Genomic DNA, 27,877 nt, shown 5'->3' on the forward strand with positions numbered 1-27,877 from the left:
CTCCCATAAAGTCTATAGTATCTCCACACTGCCCCACTTGATAACTTGTATGCAATTTACATTTCCAGTACCATTTCTTGTATCCTGGCCTGCTTTGGCAATCTCATAAAGCTTAGAACCCCTTCTTAGAATAGCATTTTTAAATGCATAAATTTAAAAAGTAGGATTACAAAAGAAACAAATGACATTGGAATAGTCATTAAAATACTTTTTAAAAAGTTCACTAACCCCAGATTATGAACTCCTGTCATAAGTAAGCATGACCCCTAAGCTTCCCACTGAACTGTTCTTTATTTGACAAACGTCTCATGTTTTCCACCTCAGTTTTTTCATTCATACCATTTTCTCTTGCCTCATGGCTAATGTAGAATGTTGTTTTGTGTGTCTGCACATATTTGTAATGGTTTTTAAATTTTTCTTGGCTTCTCAATGGGTGGGAGTAGGGAGAAGAAGAGGAGAGGGAATTTGGAATTGAAAATAAAATTGAATAAAAAAGAAAGAAAAAAAATTCTTCCCCTTTCAGTGCCTTTTGTTGCCATCTCCACATGATGAAATTCTCACTCCTTCAAAGTGCAGCTTGAATGCTTTTTTTTTCATCACTCTTTACCTGATCTACTGGAATGAAGAGATCTCTCATTGTATCTCATGGTAGTTTGTGTTGACGTGTCATTCTCCCCAGGGACCATGTTTGATTCACTTTCATGTCCTTTACAAAATCTTGTACAGTGTCTACCACCTAGTAGGTACATTATGAATATCTGGGAATAAATGAAGCAGAGTTGAATTTTTTTTAATGCATACTTTTTATTCCTGCCTCACAAAACTCACTTGTCAGGTAACACATTCTTTAACTTAAGAGAAATTATTTTAATGCATATTTTAATGTAAAACCATTAACATCAAGAATTATTCTTGGATTTACAACTCATAATGGTAAAGGAGTACAGTAAAGTTCACACTATACTGTGAAATTAATTTCCTCAGTTTACCTTCCCATGACCAGGCTAATCTTGTCCTATTCATAGTAAATATACCTCGCATTTGTGTATCTGTTTTATCCTTTCCAGAGCACTTGGATACTTGTGCTCTCATTTGATCTTTACAGTAATCCTGTCAGATAGGGAAATAGGTGGGGCATTTGTTATATAAAATAAATTGAAAAGCAACTGATACAAAATTACAGTCTCAGAGTTCTTGGACCAGAGCCCTGGGATCCTCAGTCCTGATGACTGTTCTTTCTACTATAGCGTATTAGAGCAAACAGACAATCGTCCCTTCATTATCACTGAATCAGCACCATAAAAACCATTTTTAAATGTGAGGGATAACTTTTTCACCTCAGTTTATTATAGTATATAAAAAACTCTTATTTTTTTCTTAGTAAGACATTAGCCCAGCTTCTCTGACTAATGTTAAGTTATTCAGCTATTCGAGAACCAGTTTCTGCTGTAGCAATAATACATGCTTTTTATCTCTCTGTTGTTCCCATATTCTCTTTCAATGAATAGCATATTTTAAAACAGACTGGGAAAGTGAAATATTACTTAAATATCTAAATATATTCTGGCTTGTATTTATTGAATACATTGTGAGTGTATTCAGGTAGCTTGGCACCAGTTTTAACTTCTGAGGGAGCTTAAAAAGGCTGGTTGCCTTCCATTCTGATATTTTATTTAGATGGAGGCGCTTTTTAGCATTTAAGGAATATTTGTGGATGCTCTAGAATCTAGTAGTAACAAAAATCCATACAGTCTCTTGCCAAGACATCAAATCCTGCCTGCTTGACCTTGCAGTGCAAATTTGGAGTTTCAACAGATGGATTGTGCTCCTCTTAAAAGGCTGAGCTACTAATGTCTTGCCAGTGTTGCGCTTCTCTACCACGCATTGATACAGACACATTTTAGATTCCTCTCTACAGGGGCATGCTGTTGTGCGTCTCCTCTTCCCTCCGGCACCGTTTGGTTAGATTTCGTATGCTGTTACTCAGGGCAAGCTTACATGGCTTATGAAGAAAAAGAATGGCCAGGTTACTTGCACAACTCTCACCAAACAGGACTAGCTCCGCAGTATTCATGATGAGCTCATCTCTGGGAGAACCATTATCCCTCTGAAGTTTGAGCCTAGACCTGTTGAGCAGCATAATGTTGTAAAAGAGACGACAAGCAAACATGATCAGGGTGATGGTCAGCATGACCAGGTAAGTGGACTTGTCTTTCTGTGGAGGAGCATTTCTTTGTACCAGCTTCCCAATGAGCAGGGTAAAGAAAACCACCTCTATAATCAGCGTCACCCCAAAGCCCAAGCTGAATTTGACAATCTCATACTCGGGCCAGGCTGTCAGTGGGTCCACCTGACATAGGGTACTTTTAAGTAATGAGCCAGCTATGCCTAGAAGCATCACCCCTACCAGGGAGCTGCTGAAAGCACAAGCAAAGACAAGGCTCAAATTTCCCAGGGGCTTTTCAATCAGTGTCACCATCCTCAGACAGGGCAAATAATCCTGAAACAGGAATGTATAGAGGATCGCAATCTGAATGTATTGAGCATTGAAGTAACAAATGTTGAAGAAAAAAGAGAGTACCCCGCAGCTCAGGTTGGTGGTCAATATATAATCTGGTCTGGTTGTGGCAGTAAATGAAAACAGGGTCACCAGAAGGTTCGTCACAGTCAAGTCCAAGAGGTACAGGTCCGGTTTTCCTAGCATAGTACGTTTCTTTATGAAGGTGATCAGGTTGAATGTACCAGCCACCAGACTTGTTGGGACAAGCAGTGCAATGTAGACATGCATAAATCTTGATATGATAGTCTGTGACCTTATGATATCTTCAAATTCAATGAACTCTTTACTTGGATATTTTATCCATGTCATGTTATGTGACGTCATCTTCTAAGGAAGAGCTTGAGGGAACAGAGTCACAATCTGTAAAAGAAACAGAGCCAGAAATGACCTCTGATTGACTCAGGTGCTAAGGGAGGATGGTTGCTTAAACAAGATAGTCATAATTTTAAGGGAAAGTGTTGGAGTTTTTGACCTCAGTGACAGCAGAAAACTTGTTTTCAATCACTTTCTTTTGTAAACAGCAAGTTTCAGGAAACCTGGGGCAATCTTTTGAGAAGGTTCTAGAGCAGGGGTAGGGAACCTGTGGCCTTGAGGCCTCTAGGTCCTCAAGTGCAGCCTTTTGACTGAATCCAAACTTCTCAGAACAGATCCCCATAATACAAGAATTTGTTCTGTAAAACTTGGATTCAGTCAAAAGGCCACATCCAAGGACCTAGAAGGCCACATGTGGCCTCGAGGCTATAGGTTCTCCACCCTTGTTCTAGAGATTCCTAGTAGAATTCCCAATATCCATTTTAAAAAGTTGGAGCACAAGGTATAAAATTGCAAAATGGGCAAAATATGTTCTTCTTACCTTCCAGTTTCCCTCCATATCTTTGTCCTCCAGCTGCTTGTGCTCCCACACTCTCTTCAGTCTTTCTTTCCCTATGTGCCTCATGTAAGCAAGAGAACATTCATTCACCCAAAGGCCTTCCCTTGTGAATTCCTATTCACCGAGGCTAATCTGAGTAAGGTATTGAGCCAATTAAAATAATGTGTGATAATCAGTGTACAGCACCTTCTTCATATGTTGCAGGAAAGTATTTAGTTGGTACAAATTCACCACCATCTCATGGAATGAGATATTTTTGATCTGGGGATCTTCCCATGTATCCCTTTCTCTCTCTCTCTCTCTGTGTGTGTGTGTGTGTGCACTCACACATAAAAATATCAACTAATCTGTCAGGTACAAACATGCCCTCCCATATACACTAAGCCATATTCCAACTCCTTCATGTTTGAAAGTGACCCTAGAGAATCAGTGAAAAGTCACCTCCTGTTGAAGGAGAGATGGTCCACGTGAATGCATGTAACGTCCAGATTCGGAACCAAGGATGGCGAGTGGTGGCCCCCTTCCTGCCCCCTTCTCAGGCTGTCTGTGGTGCAGCCCCCAAGTCTGATGTGCTCCAGGATGGAGTCAGAACCAAAGTGAGACAAGTTTTCTCAGTAACTTCCCCATTCCTTTTTCTACTGAGGTATTTTTTTCCTTCTTCAAGTCTATAATTTATTCCAAACATAGTTTATATGCTATATTATTAGAAACTTTGCCCAAACGCCAAAGACAAAACCATAGAAGGAGCAAAGAGTAATTACAAGGTTTGATTCTTAGTCTCTAATCTTAGTTCTGAATTTAAGTATTTTTGTTTCGTATTTTGGAACTCATGCATTTTAAATTTAAAAAAATTCTGTTATGGAAATGATAGAAAATTTCACAGTGTAGCGATAGCAGGCATCATATTTTTAAAAAATAATCTCCATTGGATTGCAGTCTGATTTATTCCTTTTCAGCCTGGAGTACATTTTTACTGCTAAGTTGTAAATTCCCAAAGTTAGGGGTTTCACCGACAGTGTTGACAGACTGTTAGCTATAATGGTCCCATCATGTATCACTCTTTAATAATTCTGTTTCCATACAAAATGGCTTCTCTTTTTTCCTTTTAACTAAACAGTAGACTGTGTTGCAAGATATAATTGCTATTTATTTAAAGGAAATTGAAGGCCATAAATTCAGAGGTATAACTTTAATAGAACACCTGAAGGCTTAGTTGGGTATAACTGAAAAATGGTAGTTTGCATATACTTTGGGTGATAAATAAATATCCCTAAGAAGTAGAGTCATTGCAGATTACAGAATTGATTTGCTATGAAAAATGCATATTTTATTTGAAACATCTATTTGGTATAAAATAATGTGATTGTTGGTTTTTTGGGGGAGTAGGGCTGCATACATACCACAGATTGTCCATTTCAGTGAATCTTGTTTCTTCAAGAGGCTGTATGCTTATACCAACAACGCCATCATTGTTCAAGCACTTTTGGAAACTCCTCTTTGGGATTTAGGATCGATGTAGTGAACTAGAAAGAGATTCGGTGGACTTGGGTTCATTTCTCAGCTTTGCCACCTTGTCTTTGTGTGACTATGAATAAGCCATCTCTCTGTACCTCAGTTTTCTCCTCTGCTGAATGAATAAAGGTTTGGATAAGCTGATCTTCAAGACCTGTTTCATCCCTAAATCTTTGATATTACCACTTTGTAGTTGAAAAAAGACTTAGAGAAGGTTTCATGCAACCCCCTCAGTGTAAACATGTGGAAATTTAGACTCAGAGAAGTGGTTTGTGGAAAATGACAGAAGATAGTCCTTACTATAAGAGATTTGGAAGCCAGGTCCTCTGACTCCAAATCCAGTGCTTTTTTCACTAAAGTACGTTGACTCACTTATCTTCAGAACTTTTGTAGTCTCCTTGGCATCTAACATAATCCCTTGTATATGGAAGTCTTTTAAATTGTTTTTTTCAAAATCAAAAGCAGAAGTTGAAGGAGGATGTGGTAGTGAAAAGAGGCCTGTATTTGGAATCCAAAAAACCAACTTCAGATCCTAGCTCTGCTTCTTCCTCCCAGTGGTGATGTTGGGCAAATGACCTTGGGCCTTGGGGAACCCTGTATAAAATGCAGGGTCAAAGTAGGATGATCCATAAGACCCCTTCTAGTTTTAGATCTTAAAAACCATGTCTGTATAATAAATTTTCATCATTGGAATAGTCTGTAGTGTCATACCCAAAATTTTGGTGAAGTTATTCTACCATTGTTATAGGTAACTTTAAGGTACTTGATGCAAGATTGGTGTCAACTCCCAAAGAAAAAGCCACAACTCTCCTGGAGAAGCTTGTCATGAACCAGTCTAATTTGAATAGTGAAGTTGCCCGTTTTGAAAACTTAACGTTAAAAAAGGTGAGAAATAAGCCAGGCCTGTTAGCTCTTTTCAGTGAAGTGGGATAGCAAGATAGCCGGGAAAATTTAAAAAATTGGTTATTGATCTAGATACAGAGAGAAATATGATGTAGAAAGCTCTGAGCTTCCTTTGGAGCCAGGAGAACTTGGTTATGTGTTCCCTCTGACCCATACGGGCTGTGTGACCCTGGGTAAGTCACTGAAACTCTGTACTGTCAGAACTTTGTCTAAAGGCAACTGTCTAAAATTCTGTAGTGATGTGCTTTGGTAAATGCAACTCCTTCTCAGGAGAAAAGGTCCTTACAGCAATGAAATCCAGATTTAGTCCCTAATCTTGGTTTGTTCTCATTGGACCTGTTCTTTACGTATCAGTCATGTTCAGATTCAGTTTAATTTTGATGGAGAAATGCACCCCCACTCCCTGTACCCATTCATTAACCTTGTATTAATGTGATGCATTAACATTTTAAAAAGTTGAATTAATAATGAGTAATTCCCCTTCCCTCTCTTTTCCAGATATCCACAGACCGTTTGGATACAGAAGTTTCTCAGGTATGTCTCCAACTTTTTTTTCTAAGGTTTATAGGGCTTGTACCATTTCAGTATCAGCCATCTTCCAGTGAGTCAAGTCATGAATAATCACCATGGGTGATTCCAACATGACTTAAAAATTAAGAGCATAGATTGTCCTGAGAGGCAATTATCTCAATTTTTCTTTAAGGCAAAGTGGAAGGAAAATCTTTTGAACATTTATCATGGGTAGAAAACAAAATTATTCTAAACAGAGTGGATTAAAAGGCATGAGATGTTAAATCTGGACGGCTTCTCATTGGATCCTTGAGGATTTTCAGTGCTTTGCTTTGTTTTGTTTTTCACAGCCAGAGGCTGTCAAAATCCTTTGACTCAGGAAACAAATCATGTCACGTATTAGTTTTATGCTTTGTGGATTATCTGGAGTATAGGATCCCAAAGGGGGTGCTACTGCCCCCTAGGGGCACTGGAAGGATTCAGGGGGGTGGTAGTAGTTTGAAATAATGCAAATTTAAAAAAAGAAAACCTAAAGGGTTAAAGAAAGTAGATTTCCAGATTACTAATTTTTTTTTTTTTTGAAAATTGGGTGGTAGGCCAAATAAGTTTGTGAACCTCTGATTCTGGATCTACCTCTAGTCTGTTCCCTACTTTTATACAACTAATTTCAGGGCTTCTGATTTTAGGTAGGACTAAATGAAGATAAGCTGTTTGTGTCTGAATGTTTTGTTTAAGCATGTGTCCTTGACTGTACTCCAAAACCAAACAGAAGGGATCTTTAGTCATCCATTCGGCTGTGTGTGCCTTTTCTCTTTTCCATAACGAAAATATGATTCAAATTCAGCAGGATGGAAAACCAGCCACAGGACTACATTACTATGGATACATAATACTGTAATAGGAGCTGCAGAAAATTGAAAGCAAAGCAGGAGTTATATCAGTCATTCAATCATCATCATCATCATCATCATCAGAGTGACTAACATTTGTATTGGGCGGCTAAGTGATGCTGTGGATAGGGCACTGGGCTTAGAATCAAGAAGACTCCTTCATGAGTTCAAATCTGGCCTCAGACACTTACTAGCTGTGTGACCCTGGATAAGTCACTTCACCCTGTTTGCTTCAGTTTCTTCGTCTGTAAAATGAACTGGAAAAGGAGATGGCAAACCATTCTAATCTCCCAAAAAAGGTCACAAAGAGTTGGGTATGACTGAAGATGACTAAACAACATGTATATAGTGTTTATTATGTGCCAGACTCTATGCTAAATGCCTTACAGTTATTATTCCATTTGATCCTTACAAAAACCCTGGGAGGTGGGTGATCCCCATTTTACAGAATGAGGAAACCAAGGCAAACAGGAGTTAAATGACTTGCCTACTCTCACAGAGCTAGTAAGTACCTGAACCCAGATTTGAACTCAGGTCTTCCGGACTACAGATCTAGCATTCTATCCACTGCACCACCTAGCATTTATTAAGTTCTTTCAATATGCTAGATGCTAGAGGATACAAAGACAAAATGAGACAGCCTATGCCCTCCAGGAGCTAACATTTTATTGGAGAGACAACAGTAGGCATCATGGTACAGTGGAAAGTACTCTGGCTGGGAAATCAGCACACCAGGACTCAAATTCCATCTCTGACATTTACTATCTGTGCAACTTTGAGCAAGTCATTTAACTTCTCTGGGTCTTGGTTTCCTCATATGTAAAATGAGGGAATGGAATAAGTGACTGCTGAGGCCCCTTCCAGCTCTAAATCTTTGATCCTGCAGTGCTTTGATCCCATGAAAAATAAACAAGATATGAACAAAATAAAGAGGAAATAATCAAAGGAGACATTTTACTGGTAGGATCGGATTGGGAATCATGAATGACCTTGTGGAAGGAGGCAGTTAAATTGAGCCTTGAAAGCAGTGAGGCCTACTAAGAAGAAGTGAAGAGGAGCTGCCTCGCAGGCTCAGGGTATGGGCAGCAGGAGGGCATGGATAAAGGACAGGGGCTGTCGTGTGGGAGGTGGGGCAGGATGGCCAGTTTGACCACAGTGGAAGGTGTAGGAAGAAGAGGACTGTAAGATAAACCTGGGAAGGTTAAGGCTGAACTAGTTAGGGGGTGAGATATAACGGATATCAGTTTCCATGGTGGGATCTAGCAAAGGCGACTCAGGCCAACTGATCAGACAGGCAGGAGGCTATGGGAGGAGACTTTTCTTTCCAAACTGCCTATCCTAGAGCAGTTCAGAATAGAAACACTGCATATAACTTTCCATGCTCCTTCCTCCTAGGATGGTTTAAGCTCTTCTGTGGCTTTTTTTTTTCTTGCCCTTATTATCTTAATTGAGATGATACCTATAAAGTGCTTAGCATAGTGCCTCAAACATAGTAAGGTTAACTATTATTATTATTCCAGAGAATAAACTCCACCTCTCATTTACCGTTTAGTTTTTAGGGAATGGGGTGAGGAAAAGATAGGTCAACAGTGACCCACAAGCCTGTGAGACTTCCCTTTTTCCATAGGTACTCAAAGGGGTCGATTTAAAGAGGAGGAGTTCAGCTTACACACCTGGGGCCTAGTGGCAAATTCTGGGCTGCTAAGAGTCAAGCTTATCCATTAGAGCTTAAAACATTGTTGCCCTGGAAAAGTCTGGTGCTTTAATTGATCAGATCAGCTCTTCATTGGAATTCTGTGCTCACTTAATAGCCTTTGACTATTTTACTTAAATGGTCTCTTAGTGATGTTGCTATTTAATTTTGGGTGCTGAAATTATCCCGCCTAGCTGGATTTTGATTGGTCACATGGTGTGCTATTGCTGGAACATCTGTCCTGTAGGATCCCCTCTTGTCCCATATAGGAGTGGACAGACTATATGGCAGCATTAGTCTACTCACTTTGGTAGATGTGACTGAAGAAGTGCATTATCTGTGTTTTCCAAGCTGTGGCTCAGTAGAAATATTTAATAGCATCTGTCTTTTTCCCTATGTTCTCTTTGGGTTTCCTTTTTTAGAGTGTATTGATTCCCTTCTGTAAGAACAAACAACAGCTCCCCAGTTTCCTCATATTGGAATCCCTTAGCCTAGCCTGAGGGTTTTCCATCAGTTAATGTCCTACTTTACCAATTTTTCCTCATTTTCTACTACTTTTCAACATCACCCTTGCTTCAGTCACCTTCCCATTAACTGAAAACACCATTTTATAATGCATCCAGAGACTTTACTCCTCAGTTTGATAGTACACTTCTTATAATTCATAGTCTTGTACACAAATTCACTGCCTTCATGAAAACTTCTTTGTCAAACCCAGCTTCTTTCCATTACTGAGGATAATAGACTTATAGAATTAATAGAATTTTTTTTTTTTTTTTTTTTTAGAGTTGGAAGGGAGCCTTTGTTTTAAAGATGTGGACACTGTGGGCCCGAGATGATAAAGTGACTTTTTCAGAAAGAACATGTCTATTCAGTGGCAGGGCCGGGACTAGAAACAATGTCTCTCGACAGATTCCTGCTGTTTTCTGCTGTAAGGCATTGCCAGTTCTAAGCCCTTCCATGTGTTTGAGCTGTCCCACACTGTGTTGGTCCTACTTTTATATACCTCCATAGTTATACTCTTTTTATTTCATGTCTGCATTAGCTTGCTAACTAGGTTGTAAGCTCCTTGAGGGCAGGAACTGTTTCTTCTACTTCTTTTGTATCCCTCTTGGTGCTTGGGCAAATTGCATGTGCAGAGTAAATGCTTATTGAATTGAGTGATGATGAGAAAGAGCAAAAAAAAAATGAGCAACCTTTTGGTAGCTTCTTCCAAAAAAGTCACTTTACGCTCACAATTGCCCACATCAGTACATGTAAGCTCTGGGAAGATCACTTTTAAATATATTGATAATGAACTTTCTAACTTCTTAGAAAAATCCTCTTAAACACAGAACAGACCCCTGAAGATTTGATTGCTTGATTTTGGTTTCCATTTTTCTGAACATTCCTAAAAATGACAGTAGTACTATAGAATGTAGAGGGGGACTGATAAGTCATTTTACTGGTTATAATTTGGGCTTTTGGCACAGGCAGATATTCTGTAAATCAGAGGTTCTCAGACTTCTTTTTTTTCCCCCTCCTAGCAAAGAATTTTTTGCCTATTTAGATTTGGAACTCTGCCGGAGAATCTTTAGGCTCACATATACCCCGTTTCCTTTCATTAAGAGTGGCTGTTTTTATTGAGTCCTTTGCAGCTACAGAGCCTAATGTGTTCTGGTGTTAGCACATATATGTAATAGATGAGTTTTAAAAAATGAATACTGCAGTTATTGTACTGTGTAGGCTAAGCTAGCAAAATCCATATGAAACAAAATTATTGATCAGTTTTCTTTTATTTGCAATGGTGTAATGTCCAGAATTTCACAACACACCTGGCAAAACTCCTGGCACACTAGTTTGCCTCAGCATACTCTTTGGAAACAGCTGTTGTGAGGGAAGGCAGCATGACGTTGTGGAAGGAACTTTGGGAAAACAGTCTTGAGACTTAGGGGCTGGTCTCAGCTCTGCTACTTCTTGAGCTCCATGATTTGGAAACCAATCACTTCCTTTTTTTAGGTCTCTGTTTTCATCTATAAAATTTAGGCATTTAGTTAGATTACTTGTGTAGTCTCTTCTAATACTCTTTGATATGAGATATAGGCAGTATGTATGACTTTAAGTTTTTGTACTCAATAAGTGCCATTGGATTGATTTATCCTGTTTTCTTCCTATAGAAACAGAAGAGCTAAAAAGCTCCTTGTTCTGATGGTGTTTTCCTTATGGTTTAATTCTTTCCTTGCCTCAGTCCAAAGAAATTTAATTTTTCTTTTTTTGTCATTATCTTTTTTCCCTGGTAGAAGTGAACTTTTGAAGCTCCTTCAGTCTCTATTAATGTTTCCATTACTGCCTACTCAGCCCTTTCCAAACCTTCTGGTAAGTGGATTGTTGAGTAACCATGTCAGATTCTCTTACGTGGAATTTCAGTCTTACTTTGTGGTTCATAGCTTTTGTGGTTGGCTCATTGTCCAGGCACAGTCTAAGAACTTGCTAGTTAATTAAAGTGGTTTTTATTTGGAAAACTGCCATACCTAGGGCAAGAATAGAACTGATTAGTTGGATGAAAAGCATTGGGATCTGGCCTTGGTACTGATATTAAAATGGTACTTTGAAGAGGAACCAAAGGAACCAGCCCCACGCACACACACCTTAGCCTAATTTTGAGATCTGTATGTGTATAAATCTATGTATCTGTCTATCTGAACTAAATAACCCTTACTTCAAAAGATTAAATTTAAAACTTTCATGTATTTATGCTGTTTTTGTGGAGTGATGTTTTGTTTTCAAGAAAGTAATATTTTCATGTAATATTAAAGACATGCTATCAGTCTATTTAGACCCTTCCCCTTCTCCTGTCTCCTTTCTCTTTGCCTCAAGAAAAAATAATTCCACAACAGCATTGTTCCTGGAGACAGCTTGCAGTTGTGTTCCTTCATATATACTGAATGAAATAATCTTGCCCAAGAGAGTAGAAATATAAATAAAGTGCTATTTTTGAGTCTTCTGAGGCTGACATTTCATTGGGTCCATATTACAGTTTTATATCACTATAATCAATATGGTTCTGTATGTGTGGGGGAGAGAGAGAGAGAGAGAGATTGATTTTGTTTAGGGTCTGAGTATGCCCTTGGAATCTCTTTTTTCCTCCACACAGTTTGATTGCCATACTTGGTGTGAAGAATGGGGAATGAATTCAGTAATATATATTTAGGGTAGACTTTTTTTTTTTGTCATTGTGTAAAGGAAGTAGACCCACCAAAATGGAATGCAGCTGGCCTGTATTGCACAGCTAAAAGTGATATGATGGAATCTGAGCTCCATTCCAAGTCCTGTCTGATGGGACAGACCACACTTCTCCTTTTGGAAGGTCCATACACCCCCACAATCAAGTGCTTAAGAAATATATAAGAACCTGCAAATTTTCCAAAGTTGTTTATTATTTCAAGTAGTTTTTTACTTGTTCCTCTAAGATTCTCTAAGCATATCATCATATCATCTGCAAAGAGTGATAACTTAGTTTCTTTGCATATTGTAATTCCTTCAATTTCTTTTTCTTCTCTTATTGCTAAAGCTAACATTTTTAGTACCATATAGAATAACAGTGGTGATGATGGACATCCTTGTTTCACCCCTGATCTTACTGAAAATGCATCTAGCTTATCCCCTTTGCATATAATGCTTGCTGATGATTTTAGGTAGATACGGCTTATTATTTTAAGGAAGGCTCCATTTATTCCTATGCTCTCCAGTGTTTTCAATAGGAATGGGTGTTGTATTTTGTCAAAAGCTTTTTCTGCATCTGTTGAGATAATCATATGGTTTCTGTTAGTTTTGTTGTTGATATGATCAATAATGCTGATAGTTTTCCTAATATTGAATCAGCCCAGCATTAATGGTATAAATCCTACCTGATCACAATATATTATTCTCAGGATAAATTGCTGTATTCTTTTTTGCTAATATCTTATTTAAAATTTTTGCATCTATATTCATTAGGAAAATTGGTCCCACATAAATCATCTGCATTTCTGTATATTAATAACAAAGCCCAACAGCAAGAGATAGAAAGAGAAATCCCATTTTAAGCTGCTGTAGACACTATAAAATATCTGAGAGTCTACCTGCCCAAACAAACCCAGGTACTGTATGAACACAATTACAAAACACTTTTTGCACAAATAAAGTCAGATCTAAGTAACTGGAAAAACATCAATTGCTTTGTGAGTAGACTGAGCTAATATAATAAAATGACAATTCTACCTAAATTAATTTACTTATTCAGTGCCATACCAAACTACCAAAAAATTATTTTCTAAAGCTAGGAAAAATAACATCAAAATTCATCTGAAAGAACAAAAGGTCCAGAATATCAAGGGAACTAATGAAAAGAAATGCTAGAGAAGGTGGCCTAGATCTACCAGATTTCAAATTGTATTATAAAGTAGCAATTATCAAAACCACTTGGTACTGGCCAAGAAACAGAAGGGTAGACCAGTGGAATAGGTTAGGTATTCAAGACACAGCAGTCAATGAATGTAGCAGTCTACTGTTTGATAAACCCAAGGATCTCAGCTTCTGGGATAAGAACTCACTGTTTGACAAAGACTGCTGGGAAAACTGGGTAACAGTGTGGCGGAAACTAGACATAGACCAATGCCTGACACAAGAATGAAGTCCAGAGGGATATATGATCTAGGTATAAAGGCTAATGCTAACAATAGATTAGGGGAGCAAGGTATTTGTTAGATTTATGGAGAATGAAGAAATTTATGACCAAACAAAAGATAGAGAACATTATAAAGTACAAAATGGATAATTTTGATTACATTAAATTGAAAAGTTTTTGCACAAACAAACCCAGTGTGACCAAAATTAGGAGGGAAGCAGAAAACTAGGAAAGAATTTTTGCAACTAGTGTCTGTGATAAAGGCCTCATTTCTAAAATATATAAGGGAACCGAGTCAAATTTAGAAGAATACAAGTCACTCTCTAATTGATAAATGGTCAAAGGATATGAACAGGCAGTTTTCAGAAAAAGAAATTAAAACTATCTATAGTCATATGAAAAAATGCTCTAAATCACTATTGATTAGAGAGATGCAAATCAAAACAACTCTGAGGTACCATATCACACCTATCAGATTGGCTAACATGATAGAACAGGAAGATGATAAGTGTTGGAGAAGATGTGGGAGAGTTGGAACACTAATTCATTGTTGGTGAAGCTATGAGCTGATCCAACCACTCTGGAGAGCAATTTGGAACTATGCCCAAAGGGCTACAAAAATGTGCCTACCCTTTGACCCAACAATATCGCTTCTAGGACTGTATCTCAAAGAGATCATAAAAATGGGAAAAGGTCCCACATACACAAAAATATTTATAGCAACTCTCTTTATGGTGGCCAAGAACTGGAAATCAAGGGGATGCCCATCAATTGGGGAATGGCTGAACAAGTTGTGGTATATGAATGTAATGGAATACTAATGTGCTATAAGAAATGATGAACAGGAGGAGTCCAGAGAGGCCTGAAAGAACTTATAAGAACTGATGCTGTGTGAAATGAGCAGAACCAGGAGAACATTGTACACAGTAACAGCCACAGTGTGCGAGGACTGTTTCTGATAGATTAGCCCTTCAAGCAATGCAAGGATCTAAAACATTCCCAAAGGACTCTTGAGGCAAAATGCCATCTGCATCCAGAGAAAGAATTATGGAATTGGAACACAGAATGAAGCAGACTATTTTCTCTTGTGTTATGTTTTGTTTTAGTTTCTCTCATTCTTTTTAATTCTTCTATGCAACATAACTAATGTGAAAATGTGATTAATAAGAATGTATGTGTAGAACCCATATAAGATTGCATGCCATCTAGAGGAGGGAGGGGGAGAAAACTTAAGACTTATGGAAGTGATTGTTGAAGACTGAAAACAAATAATTTATTAAGAAAAAAAAGAAATATATAAGAATGAAGATATTATTTCTCCTTTTCATCCTCAAATAAGCTCCAAGTACCCAAGAAACTTTCTTGTTGCAATTCAGCTTTTTTTTTTTATTAGAATCTGCTTTTATTTAGAACAGGGATTCCTAACCTGGAATCTATGAATTTTTAAAAAATAAATATTTTGATAACTATTTCAATATAAGGCAGCTAAGTGGTGCAGTGGACAATAGTGTTGGACCTGGAGTCAGGAAGACTCATCTTCCTGAATTCAAATCTGTCCTTAGACACTTTCTAGCTTTATGACTCTGGGAAAGTCACTTAACCTTGTTTGCCTCAGTTTCCTCATCTGTAAAATGAGCTGGAAAAGAAATTGGCATACCACTCCAGTATCTTTGCCAAGAAAACCCCAAAAGTGGTCATGAAGAGTCAGGCACAACTGAAAAGTGACTAAAATAACATTTCATTATAATTGATTTCCTTTGTAATTTATGTGTTTTATTTTATGCATTTAAAAACATTATTCTGAGAAGATATCCCTAGGCTTCATCAGACTGTCAAAGGGGTCCAGCACACAAAAAAGGTTAAGAATCTCTGGTTAGAGAAGTCTTAATATTTAGACATCTAGACCCTTCTCTCTCCTTTATGCAATATTGACATCTGCCCTTATAACTATAGAGAAAATGATGGGTTAGTCTTTCTTCAGGTTTCCTGGGGATAAAGATTCTGGTAGCTAACTCTAAATCAAGACTAGTACAATAAAAATGAATGGTATATAATATTCTGATCTCCCCAAAATATTCAGTTCAACAACTGTGTATTTCTGGGGGCTTACCAAATACAAAAGCCCATGTTAGGTAATCATATAAGTGTTTAAAGAGAAAGAACATATACATATTCATAATGCAGATTTGTGCTTTCATATGTTTTTTAAATATGTTATGGAGTCTGACAAAAACCTTTGGTCAAACTATCTATGGGAAATGTATAGGATCCATATTTTAGAAAAATTTACATTTCCCCCAAAAGTTTCATATGTATATATATAAAAGCTCTGACAGGAGTATTGGTTCTAGGCCTATTCCTTCATGTTTTGTATACCAATAAATTAGTAAGTTTTTTATCTGAATTTTGAATCCACATGCCTCATTTCCTTTTGTGAGGAGTGTGGCTACTAGGCTTAGGGGAATGCTATAGACATAGATACTGAGAAAGGGCATACAGCCTCTCTTGAATATATCTGAATTTTAGTAAGAAATTTGACAAGATCTTTCACAGACCACATGGAAAAGAAGAAAAGATGTGAACTGCACAATAGCATAGTTAGGTAGTTTTTGAACTGGGTAGCTGACCATACCAAAAAATGATGTTTAAAGGATTGGTCTACCTGGACAGAGATCTCTAATATACTCCAGTATGTTTCCCAACCATGGTCTTTCTCTACTGTAGTCAAAAGTTTTTGTTATTGCCTGGGATTGAACAAATATAAATAGTGTGCTTATCAGATGGGAGGGTCAGCTAATAGAGTGAATGACAGAATCAAGAACAGGATCTCAGAATGGAACGATGGGCTGAAGCTTACAAGGTAAAATTTCCACAGATTCAGTGTTAAGTCCTACACTGGAGTTCACAAATACAATACCAGAACACTTGGGGGTGTATGATCAGGAAACAGTTGAGATGAAAATGTTTGAGTGGTTTTAGTAGACTACAGATGTATTTTGATAGTTCCACTATCACATCCACCTTTTATAAATAAGTGCTCTTATCCCCATTTTGCAGATGAGGAAACTGGGGCATGTGATGTGGCAGCTGAGAAGGCTGATATGATCTTGATCTACAGATAGTATCTACAGTAAAGGTTCTTAACCTTAAACTTTGTTTTTTAGAATATTTTTATAACTGTTTCAATACAATTGAATTCTTTTGCATTTTATTTTATGTATTTTAATTGTTCTGAAAAAGGGGTCCACAAGGAGGAAATCAGCAGATTGCCAAAGAGGTCTATGAAACAAAAAGGGTTAAGAACTTCTGGTCTAGAGAGAAGAACCTTTGTGTTTTGTTATACTTTGCTTCCTTCAGACCACACATCAAATGTTGGGAGTGGGGATTTGGGGGGAGCTACCATATTTTTGAAGAGACATCCATAAGTTTAAACATGAATGTGAGTTTGGGGGAGGGACAGTTACCAGTGTAGTGAAAGGATTAGAAAACATTTGAAGAAATTGGGGTTGGTTAGCCTTTGAAAGAGAAGGTTTAAGGAGTGGGATGAGGAAGGGGAATTGAACTGCTGACTTCAGATATTTGAAGATTTACATGGAAGAGGGATTAGACATGCATTGTTTAATCTTGGTAGGTAGAACATGGGGTGGGATGGGGTAGGTGAGGGGAGAAGTTCCTTGGAATAATTGGGTTGAGGAAAATTTCTTTTTTATTTTTTTATATTCATTTTATTTATTTTTAGTGTTCTACAGTCACTACCATAAAACTAAGATTTTTTTCCCCCTACCTATCCCCCACCACCTATCCCTCTACCCACCACCCCCTCCCTCCCCAAGATGGGGGGAATTCTATATAGGATCTACACATACATTCCTACTGAATACATTTTCACTAGAGTCACGCTGTGTAGAAGAACTAAAATAAATGGAAGAAATCATATATCAAACCAAAACATAATACACACACACAAAAAATGATCTGCTACATTCTGTGATTGAATTCCATAGTTCTTTCTCTGGATGTGGAAGGCATTTTGCCTTAGAAGACCATTGGGAATTTTTTTTTTTATGCCCTTGCATTGCTGTGAAGATCCAAGTCTACCAGAACAAACTCACACACTGTGGTCGTTGCTGTGCACCAAGTTCTCCTGGTTCTGTTGAGGAAAATTTCTTAACCATTGGAACTGTCCAAAATACTTGCTCTTGGCAGAGGCTAATGTAACAGGTCTGGGTTTAGTCTTCAGGGAAAGGCTAGATGACTACTTCTTTGGACTGAACTAGATGATATGTGTATATGACCTACTGATGTGTGTAGGTCTATATGTATTTGCGTATGTGTTGATCTTGAGGTTTCAACTCTGCCCACCAGGGACACCAAAAACTGTTGCTGTGTTGATGTGTTGTGGCGGAACCACATCAAAGAATTCCGAGTCAGACCACCTCTAATCCAAGTATAAGCATTTATTGAGATTGATGCCTCTCATGAAATGGGCTAAGTTCTGAGCGGAACCAGCAACTTCAGAGAAAGCAAGATGAATATTTATAGAGTAAAGATGCAATTACATAACAAATTACGAATACTAAAAAGGCTGGAAGGGTTTGTTAAGGAATTAGGTAATGGGGAGTGCAGTGGAGCTGCACATACAATTACCCGTAATGCATACAGAAAAACCCATTGGGGGGTATGTATTATGATAATGATACTACAATAAGCCTCTCCACATCATAAGTTTACTCTAGGTCATTTCTTTACTATTACTGTGCAGATGTCTACTTAGGGAAAAAACCTTCTATTGTTTTGGGGGCCACATCCTGCTCGGGAGGTGCTGCTTTCTGATTGACTGACTATTATGATCCTGTCTGAGACTAGATGGATGTGGTTGTGGTTGAGTGCATGGACATACCTGCTGTTTCTGTGGGAAATATAAGGAATGGGTCTGGGGGCAGTGCCTAGGTAGAGGCAAGGATTGGGTTCCCAGCCTCCTGTTTCTGTGAGAACTATGAGTTCATGGACATACCTGTTGTCCTAGTGAGCAGTGAGCCATATATGAAGAAGTTAAGATATTGAGTGTGTGGGGAGATGAATGGCTAGGTAAGGGGCAGTGGGCCTGCTGTTCAATGGGGCCTATAAGAAACTTAGAATATTGGGGCTAGGGGAGGCTTTATTAGGGTTCCATCATTAATGTTTTCTACTTCTACCTTTAGTTTTTCTACTTTAAAGATAAAATTGTTACCCAAAATTTTTTCCACATTTTCAGAACAATTAAATCAGAGCATGATTATTTTTCATTACAAGGAAATTCTTCTCTTTTCAGTTAGATAGTAGAGAGGATAGAATGCCTGACCTGGAGTCAGGAAGACTCAAGTCACTTGCTAGCTGTGTGACCAATCAGTAAAATCCAATAAATTATTTATTAAGTGTCTACTATGTGCCTGGCACTATGCTAAGTGATGTGTACACAGTTCATAAAAAGAAAGGCAGCCCCTGCCTTCAAAAACCCAATAATCTAATGACACTGGGCAAGTCACTTAACCTTTTGTTTTCTCATCTGCAAAATGGGGATAATAAGAGCATCTGTTTGCAAAGCACTTAGCACAGTGCCTGGCACTTAGTGCTGTATAAATGCTGGCTTTTGTTATTATTCTCTTTAATAAGATTTGGTCCAGGATTCATTTCTTTAACCTCTAGACCATTTGCAGAAAAGTTTAGAGGAGGATGTGAAAAGCAGAGGACATGAAAATTCAAGAGCTTGGAGTCTTTGCCAATTGGAGATTAATTGAAAATGGTCAAGTTAGAAATGGATTAAGAACTCTTTGATACAGATACTGCCTTCAGACATAGTAAGCTTTCCATTCAAATCTCATGCTTCTCTATATGTTTCCTTAAATCTTAGGCAGCTAGGTGACAAATGGCTATAAGTAGAGACTCACCTTAGACACTTACTAATTGTGTGACTCTGGGCAAGTCACTTAACCTTTTCTCTCAGTCTTAGTTTCTTCATCTGAAAAATGATTATTATAATAATACCTATTTACACAGGGGTTGTTGTGAGGATCAAAAGAGTTAGCATGTAAAGCACTCTGCAAACCTTAAAAATGCTAGCTGTTACTATTACTGCCTTAAGACTGACTCCCATACACAATCACTTTTGGCTCTTTTAGCATTTGGGAAGTATCAGTGCATTACCAAAACTGTCTGTCTCTTACCCCTCACTTTGATGTGGTTTAAGGAGTTCAAGGACCCCTCAAGGACTGAAGTACAGGACAGGGTCATCTGGAATGAATTCACGGGCTCAAGCATTCCTTAAGTCAAAGTGGCAAAGGCTTATTTTAATGCCAATATAGTGGGCAGAGTTCCTTAAAGAACTTGCAGTCTAACAGGAATGATGCTAAAGCTTATATAGGAAAAGTAGTGGATTATGTGGCAAGTATGCTAATTAAGTGATAATATGTAACCTGGGTCACAGGCATCATTCATTGCTGGAGAAGGGCAGGGGGAGTGTCTTAGGGATGTATTTTTGGTCTGTAGCAAGATAGCTTTAAGAGTTGATGTCTATAGCTTGACCTCTGGATTGATTGTGATAACTTTGGGAATCATTACATGATAATTCTGTGGTTACAAGATAGTCCTGTTTTTACAAGAAAATTTCTTCAGAGGTTAGTTTGTTCTTGTAATGAGGAAAGATAGTTTGTCTTACTGGGGCTCACTCCTGAGTTATTGGTAGGCATAGTGTCTTTGGGCTGGGGAGAAGACTGTAGAGGGTAGTGTTTTGAAGCTAAGGAGAAATGTGATCTTGAAATTGGGGTCCAAGCATAAGCACCCAACTACCCCATCAACTTGATCACTCCACCTTCTTTTCCAGGTATGCATATGCTGCTCCTGAAGTTTCCATAAGTCTCATTTTGGCCAGGGGAATTCTCTTTCCTATCAACAATATAAAGTTAATGGTGGAGGAAGAATTGGAAATAGGATTTCATTTACCAACATGATTTATGGAAACTTTTTGGAGTACATAGATTGTGTCTGTTTTTGGATATTTCCTTCTTTCTTTTATTTTTTAAATAATATTTTTCTCCAATTACATATTAAAACAATTTTAAACTTTTTTTAGTTTTAAGTTCCAAATTTTATCCCTCCTCTCTTTCCTCCCTGAGACAGTTAGCTATCTGATGTAGATTATATTTGTGTAATCATGTATAACATTTCCTTATTATTCATTTTGTATAAGATTCAAATAAAAAAAGTGAAAAATAGTATGCTTAAGGCTGTTTTCAGCGGTTCTGCCCATCCTCAACCCCCATCCCCCCCATTTTTTTGTCCTGTAGTTTCTATGTCCATCCATATCCACCTACAGTGTGTTTACTGTGGTGAGTGGGGACTGGGGCTTCTTTGACCACTCAGCTCTAATCTGATTTTGCCTTCCACCCTTTGATTAAGGAGGTAAACTCCAATTATAGAGCCTTTTTTTCAGCCATTGTCTTGTTCCTAATGAACTCAGTTACCTTCAGAAAGAACCAAGTAGAGCCTCAGAGGGGAGAGAAGAAAAATGAAGGGGAATAGAAAACCCCAGGGAGGATTCTTAACTTTTCATGTCAGTGTGGCCAGAGTTGTTGTCTGACTTTCACAAAACCACAGTTTGCCTGGAAATCCTGAAGCACTTACCTTAAAGTGTTTCAGAACTCCCTTTCTACACACCAGGAAACAAAACAACCATACATCCTATATTTCCTTACCTTTCTCTCCTTCCCTTAAACCAAGAGGAAAACCAAAACTTTCACTTAGACTTAGGTCAGTAAGGCATAGCTATTCTTATTTCAGTAACTGTTATTATGCCTGTGTTAAACAAAGAACAAAGTGGGCCCTGCCCTCAGGGAGTTTATATTCCATAAGGGGGGTACTACCTAAATGTAGATAAGTATTATGAAGGATAGCCAAAAAAAGAGACCAGACAGGGTACAAACTTCATGAATATTCAAGTAGGGGAAGAGCTCTAATGGCCTGGATGAGCAGGCCTCACTAAAGAGGTTTTATTTTAGTACCTAAGGTGAGCCTTGAAAGGCAGAGGTGAAGGAGGAGAATATTGCAGGGATAGGATATGGTTTGCACATACACAGGGAAGCCAGAGAGTACCCTATAATGGGAAGGACAGTTGCAGAGGCCCTTAAATGCTTGGCTAAGAGAAGTTTATATTTTACCCTACAGGCATTAGGGAGCCACTGAAGATTGGTTTATTTTTGTGCAGGGAAATGTGGTTAGATCTATACCTTAGGAAAATTATTTCAACAGTTATATGGAGAAGAATTTGAAATATGGAGATGCTGGGGGCTGGAGACCAATTTGGAAACTGTTATGACCGTCCATTTAAAAGGTGATGAGGCCCTGAACTATGCTAGGATAGTAAGGATAAGAGTGTAAAGAAAACAGTTAAGGTGAGAGATGCTGTGAAGGTAGAATCTATACATACACATACACACACACAGACACACACAATATTTTTACCAATTGCATGCAAAACAATTTTTTAACATTCATTTTTAAAATTTTGAATTCCAAATTCTCTCCCTTCCCCCTACCCCCAGATGGTAAGCAGTTTTTTATAGGTTATACATGTGCAGTCATGTAAAACAAATTTCCATATTGGTCATATTGTGAAAGAAGAAACAGACCCAAAAAAACCACGAAAAAAATAAAGTGAAAAAGAATGTGCTTTGATCTGCATTTAGACTCCATCAGTTCTTTCTCTGGAGGTGGATAGCATTTTTCATGAGTCTGTAAATGTAGAATGTACAGGAAATGGCAGCTAATTGTCTGTGGAGAGAGATGGAGAAGGAAGAGTCATAGTTGATTCATGGGAGCCTGTAATCATAGATCTAGAGCTCAAAGGGATCCCACAGGCTGTCTGGTTGGACAAGTTCCTAATTAGGAAGGTTAAGTGACTTGACTTTCAGAGGAAGGATTAGAACCCGGGTCCTCCGACTCCAGAGTCAGTACTCTTTGTCCTGTACTCTGTTGCTGGGGATGATGATGGTGGTGGTGGTAGTAGCTCACGTTTGTATTGCTCTTTAGGATTTGCACAGAGAAAGAGAGATACAGTGAGAGAGTGAGTTAGTTTTTAATACATTATCTCATGTGATTCTCACAATAACTCCTGTGACATAGATGCTATTAATATTCCCATTTGCAAATGAGGAAGCAGAGATGCAAAAGGATTGTGATTTGGTCACCGTCACATGGCCAGCAAGTGTCTAAAGTGGATTTTGAACTTCCTGTATCTGAGTTTAATATTTGTTATGCTACCAGTACTCTTAGGATGGTGGTAGCTTTGCCAGAAATAGGGAAGTTGGGAAGAGGGGCAGATTTTAAGAGAAAGACAATGAGTTTGATTTGGGGGTTGGATGTGGTTTGATTTGGTTTTTTAAATTATTATTTGTTTTCAGTGTTCTACAATCACTTCCATATAAATTAGATTTTTTCCCTCCCCCCTCACTCCCTGAGATGACATACATTTTATATAGGTTCTACATGTACATTCCTATTAAATACATTTTCACCTTCATCATGTTGCATAAAAGAATTAAAATGAATGGGAGAAATCATAAAACAAACCAAAACGTAATACTAAAGAAAATGATCTGTTACATTCTGCAATTGAATTCCACAGTTCTTTCTCTGGATGTGGAAGGCATTTTGCCTTAAATGTGATTTGATTTGTTGAGAGGATTTTTTAAGAACTCAAAGTTAACTGTTAAGATTTGACATGACTAACTCCATTTTGTTCAGTATTGCCTTCCTATCTCCCCTCCCCCATATGATGTCTCAGCGAAATATCTCTCAAAACCTCCCTTGCTCTTCATCTCTTTATGGATTACCTTAACAGCTATTATAATAGCCCACCCGATTGATGTGCTTGTGAAAGTTTCTGCATGCACCAAATCTCTTCCACACTGTAGTCCATTCTCCACTTCCCTGTCAAAGTGATCTTCCCAAAGCACAGTCTATGTCACTCCCCCCTCCCCATTCACACACTCGGTTAACTTCATTTGCTCTCTCCAGGATCAGATAAAAATCTCCCATTTAACCTTCAAAGCCTTTCATGAGCAGTTCCTTGCTGTCCCCTATCTTTCCAGTCTTCTTACATGTCCCCGTATATTCTGCAGTCCGGTGATGTCGTCTCCTTGCCATTCATAGAACAAGAGTGTCCATCTCCCAATCCCAGGCATTTTCACTGGCTGTTCTGTGCCTGAAATGTTCCAGGGGGCAGGAGACCAATTTGTTTTTCTGACTTCCTTCAAGTCTCTTTTAAAATCTCACCTCCTACCAGAAACTTTTCCCAATCCCCCTTTATTTCTTGTGTCTTCCCTATGTTGTTCTTTTCTCCCAATATATCCTCATTCTACCCTGTTTGTATACAATTTTTTGCATGGCTGGCAGTAGTCAATAAAGATTTAAGTATCTACTATGTGCCGGGCATTGTGCTAAGGACTGAGAACACCAAGAAAAGCAAAAGCCACCAGTTCTGAAAGAGTTTACTGTCTAATGGGGAGATAATATACAAGCTGTATCCACGATAAATTGGAAGTAAAATATTTTGACTGACTAGATATGTCCAGAAGTCTTTTGGAGATGTAGGACTGACATTTAAGAGAAATATTATGAAAAGACATATAGGCTTGGGATTCATCTGAATAGAAATAATTATTGAACCCTTGAGAATCTATGAGCTTAGAGGGAGTGTGAGGAGAGAAGGGAAGAGGGCTCAGCAAAGCACCTTTTTGGCAACTGTTTGCTTGGGGGGAGGTAAGACTGGGCATGGGGGAAAGGAAGGAAATAAGTGGTGATCCAGGGAAGGAATTTTCAGCCAGGTCAGAAGATAACCAGGAAGAAAAGCTGCAACCAAGAGAGGAAAGACTATCAAAAGCTACAGAAAATACATCTCAGGATGAGTACTGAGTAACAGGTATGGAATTAAGCTATTGTAAAATTACAAAAAAAAATCTTTGAGAGAGCTGTTTTTGTAAGATTGAGGAAGGAATGGGTGGTGAGTCAGTGGAGGTTTGGAGTACTTAGGATTCCCAGACGTATCTTGAAGTAGGTTAGAAAACATTTCTGTCACCCCTCTCTGGGCCCCCTCTCTTCCTTTAGCTAGCTTGCTGTTTTCAATCCAGTCCAGGAGGAAAGTAAGGAAAGTATTAAACTCTAGTTTCTACTTGAAGGACTAAGATTTTAGGGACCCAATATGTTATTATTCCCAGGAATATTTACATTTTAAAAGACCGCTTGAAAGATCAAAGGCAAAGGGGTGAATAAATTAGGGTAAATTTCATGAATGTGTGGGATTTGAGAGGAGGTCTGCTTTTGGAAGCTGCCTTTCCCAGTCTCTCGGATCACTCCACATGGCTGCTGCCTACATATAATGCCATCTTTGTGTACCAGACTTAAAAATCTGGGCTTTTTTTTAAGTATTAACCTGGAATCCATTTGACTCTCTAACCAAGAGTTGTGCCCTTGCCCTCTAGTCTGGAAGCACCGATATCTGTCATGCCAGGCTGTTTATATGTAATTCCAGTCTGTACCCTTCCCCACTACCTGAAACCCTTTCTCTCCTTTCGCCCTGCCCCTCCCTTCCATTTCTCCCCTTCCTTCCAGCAGCTAAAGGAATCTTCCACTTTCAGGTCTCATGTTCCTCAGAAACAAATACATTCCAGATGCTCCTACTATAAAAAGTTCATTGTTTCTTCTGACTTTGAATTTCTCCCCATTTCTGTTCTGGGATGAAACTCCTCAACAACAGTAAGTCATTGAACTGCCCTGTTTTCTTTCAGTAATAACATTTCCTTCATCACCAGGAAGCAGCTGTGGTGAGAACCACTAATCTTACTTAAATGAAGACGGCCTGAACTATCTAATCAGTGATCCCAGTCCTAAATTCTAGGAAGATAAATGTCATTGGCTGCCTGCTTGTGTGTGAGAGAGATAGGATCATAGGCTGTCCCACTGGAAAGGAACTCCGAAATAGATCATTTAGCCAGTTTCTTCTTCTTAAACAAATTTTAATAGAGGAAGCTGAAGCACAGAGAGATAGATGTTAAGTAACTTGCTAAAAGTTACACATGTACAATGGAACAACCCCATTCTTACATCAAACTCCAAATTCAATTCTCTTTCCACTACTCTGTGTGTGTGTGTGTGTGTGTGTCTGTGTGTGTGTGTCTGTGTGTGTGTGTCTGTGTGTGAATGTTCAGGAGTGCACCCACTCTCATTCGGTCCCTAGAGCTAGCCAATGTTATAAATAAACTTCAGTTTAAGAGAAAGAAACTTCCCACAGATGTGAAATTGCATTGGTCTCCTAGACAGCTAAAACACTGTAAATCAGAAGGAGGGAGGACAACTAAAATTGAAAGCAGGATTGTTCTTGTTGGCAGGGCCAGAGTTTTACAGATCAAAACAAATCTAAACAAAGTTAAGCACTTACCTCAGCTACAGACTGCTCTACTCCTGAAACTGTCTGTAAGTTTTCCCCAGTGAATCCTGGTCCGAGGACAACTTAATTAACTTCTGGATAAAAAGCTTCTATTTCAAAAGTAGCTCTAGTCTTTGCCTGCTGTCTAAATACTTGTCACCTTCTTCAGTTGCCGTGTATGAATGTAAGTCTGGGTAGGCAAGCACAGACTACAGAAATCTACAGTTATGTAAGGAAAACAAGAACTTGGTCTTAAGTCATTCAAACCACACACACTGCATTTTAAGTAACATGGTTTTGTCACATGACTTAAAGAATTAAAATCAACCTACGTGGTGAGGTATTTTGGTATCGTAGAACAGAAAGTTGTGAGTGGAGGAGTTGTGAGTGGGGGGGGGGGGGGGTGGTGGCTGTGGGGGTTGTACACTTCTGAATGGCTGGAGCCATCTACTTCCTCCTTTAGATCTCAAAAGTTGGATCCTTCACAAAACAGCCCCACCCAGAGTCTAGCCAACCTCTGTAACTGAATTTTAAGAGTCCCACTGCTTAAAATAAGACCTAATTCTCTCCACACCCACAATGACATAGCAAACCATGAGAAAAAAATTTTTAAGGTACCCCAAACTTGTAGAAGCTGAAGAAAATACTCTCATATGTTCTCAATAATGTCCCCTAAATTTTTCTAGCTGTGCCTTTTTTCAAAATAAGATCAGCTTTATTCTGTACTCTGGAATCTAGAGTCTAGAGCCCATTCATTCTCCACTGAACACAGTATCCTGTGGTTTGAGTAGGCAGTCACATTCATGGTATGACTCCCCTGCCACCATCCAGAAACATATTCCCCACTAGCTTTCCAAAGTGCCTGAAAATCCCTCCCCTCCAACTTCCAAAGACTTGTTCTTGGGTTAAGACATTGTCTCATTTGAGGCATTTTTACCTGAGTGGGATGAAGGCATGAACAGCTCTTTTTGTCTTTGGATACATCACTGTATCAGCTGATTCTAGTTATATACTATCTGGTAGATTCAACTCAGAAGGATGGGTGACTTCTAAGGGGGATTGGAGTGGATGAGGAGTTGGCAACATCCAGAGTACTAGGGGGCCAGGAGGCAGAGTATTCAGTTACTTGAATATATGATTTGAAACAAACAAACAAAAAAAGGAATCTAAAGAGGGAGAGAAGAGACAAGATAAAGACTTAATTTGCCTTGGGCTAGCCTTGGTTGCTAGGATGTATTGATTTATTTTTACAATTTACCAGCTTCTAGACGATTTAAACTTTCCATCATTCAACAACAATTTATTAAGTACCTTCTATCTGCCCTGCATTATCCTAGGGATACAAAGGTAGAAATGAAATATATCCTTTACCTTTTAGGAAGCTTATAGCCTATTGGGGAAAGACACTTTAACAAATAAGTGGTGATTTTTGTTGTTGCTTTAAGTATGGGGAGGCACTGGTATCTGAGATTAGGAAAGGTTTCATTTAGAAAGTGGCCCTTGAGTTGAGCTTTTAAGGAAACTAGGGATTCTTTGTAGGTAAATGTGAGAAAGGAGTGCATTCCGGGTATAAGAACTGATGACCTACATAGAAGCAGAGAGGTAGGAGTTGGAGCATCATGTTCAAGGATCAGTGAGAAAGTCAGTTTGGCTGAACTTAAGAGTTGCATGAAACGGAATAATAATATATATTAAGGCTTGTAACGGAGGTTGTGGAAGACCATAGGGTTTATATTTGACCCTAAAGTTAATAGGGAGCCACTGTAATCCGATCTCTGACTTAGGAATACCTCTTTGTTAACTGTATGAAGCATAGATTTGTGTCGAGTAGTAAAA

General features: G+C 38.5%; 2 protein-coding genes across 17 annotated transcripts in view; one reads left to right on the top strand and one right to left on the bottom strand.

Moving 5' to 3' along the window:
- The window catches only part of CHLSN (cholesin), a 366,272-nt gene that overhangs the window by 102,330 nt on the left and 236,065 nt on the right, over positions 1 to 27,877 (top strand). For 6 of the 12 annotated variants that reach the window (XR_011964550.1, XR_011964551.1, XR_011964552.1 and 3 more), the window contains exon 3: positions 6,345 to 6,380. The exons of 1 other annotated variant lie outside the window; for it this stretch is intronic. Coding sequence is in view for 6 of the 11 variants with exons in the window: in XM_072597760.1 (XP_072453861.1) it covers positions 6,345 to 6,380 (36 nt within the window). In the remaining 5 variants the exon portion in view is untranslated. Of the gene's footprint in view, positions 1 to 2,111; positions 2,198 to 5,691; positions 5,829 to 6,344; positions 6,381 to 22,385; positions 24,539 to 27,877 lie in introns of those variants that run through there. 5 more of the 12 variants (XM_072597763.1, XM_072597765.1, XM_072597766.1 and 2 more) reach the window with 3 other exon arrangements.
- Positions 775 to 26,407, bottom strand: LOC140497155 (uncharacterized). 5 transcript variants are annotated; one of them, XM_072597757.1, is made up of 4 exons: positions 26,054 to 26,385; positions 4,832 to 4,954; positions 3,414 to 3,492; positions 775 to 2,920 (listed from the first exon to the last, which is right to left on the bottom strand). In XM_072597757.1, the coding sequence occupies exon 4, from the start codon at positions 2,882 to 2,884 to the stop codon at positions 1,913 to 1,915; it is 972 nt and encodes a 323-aa protein (XP_072453858.1). In that variant the 5' UTR covers positions 2,885 to 2,920; positions 3,414 to 3,492; positions 4,832 to 4,954; positions 26,054 to 26,385; the 3' UTR covers positions 775 to 1,912. The 5 variants fall into 5 exon arrangements, 4 of the variants coding, with proteins under 4 accessions (XP_072453858.1, XP_072453857.1, XP_072453856.1 ...); XM_072597756.1 differs by lacking the exon at positions 3,414 to 3,492; XM_072597755.1 differs by lacking the exons at positions 3,414 to 3,492; positions 4,832 to 4,954.

This window comes from Notamacropus eugenii, chromosome 3, assembly GCF_028372415.1.
Source record: "Notamacropus eugenii isolate mMacEug1 chromosome 3, mMacEug1.pri_v2, whole genome shotgun sequence".
In the NCBI taxonomy this organism is placed as follows: domain Eukaryota; kingdom Metazoa; phylum Chordata; class Mammalia; order Diprotodontia; family Macropodidae; genus Notamacropus; species Notamacropus eugenii.

Bases quoted from the DNA above. Each gene is read 5' to 3' on its own strand.
- LOC140497155 (XM_072597755.1), bottom strand. From the start codon at position 2,884: ATGACGTCACATAACATGACATGGATAAAATATCCAAGTAAAGAGTTC.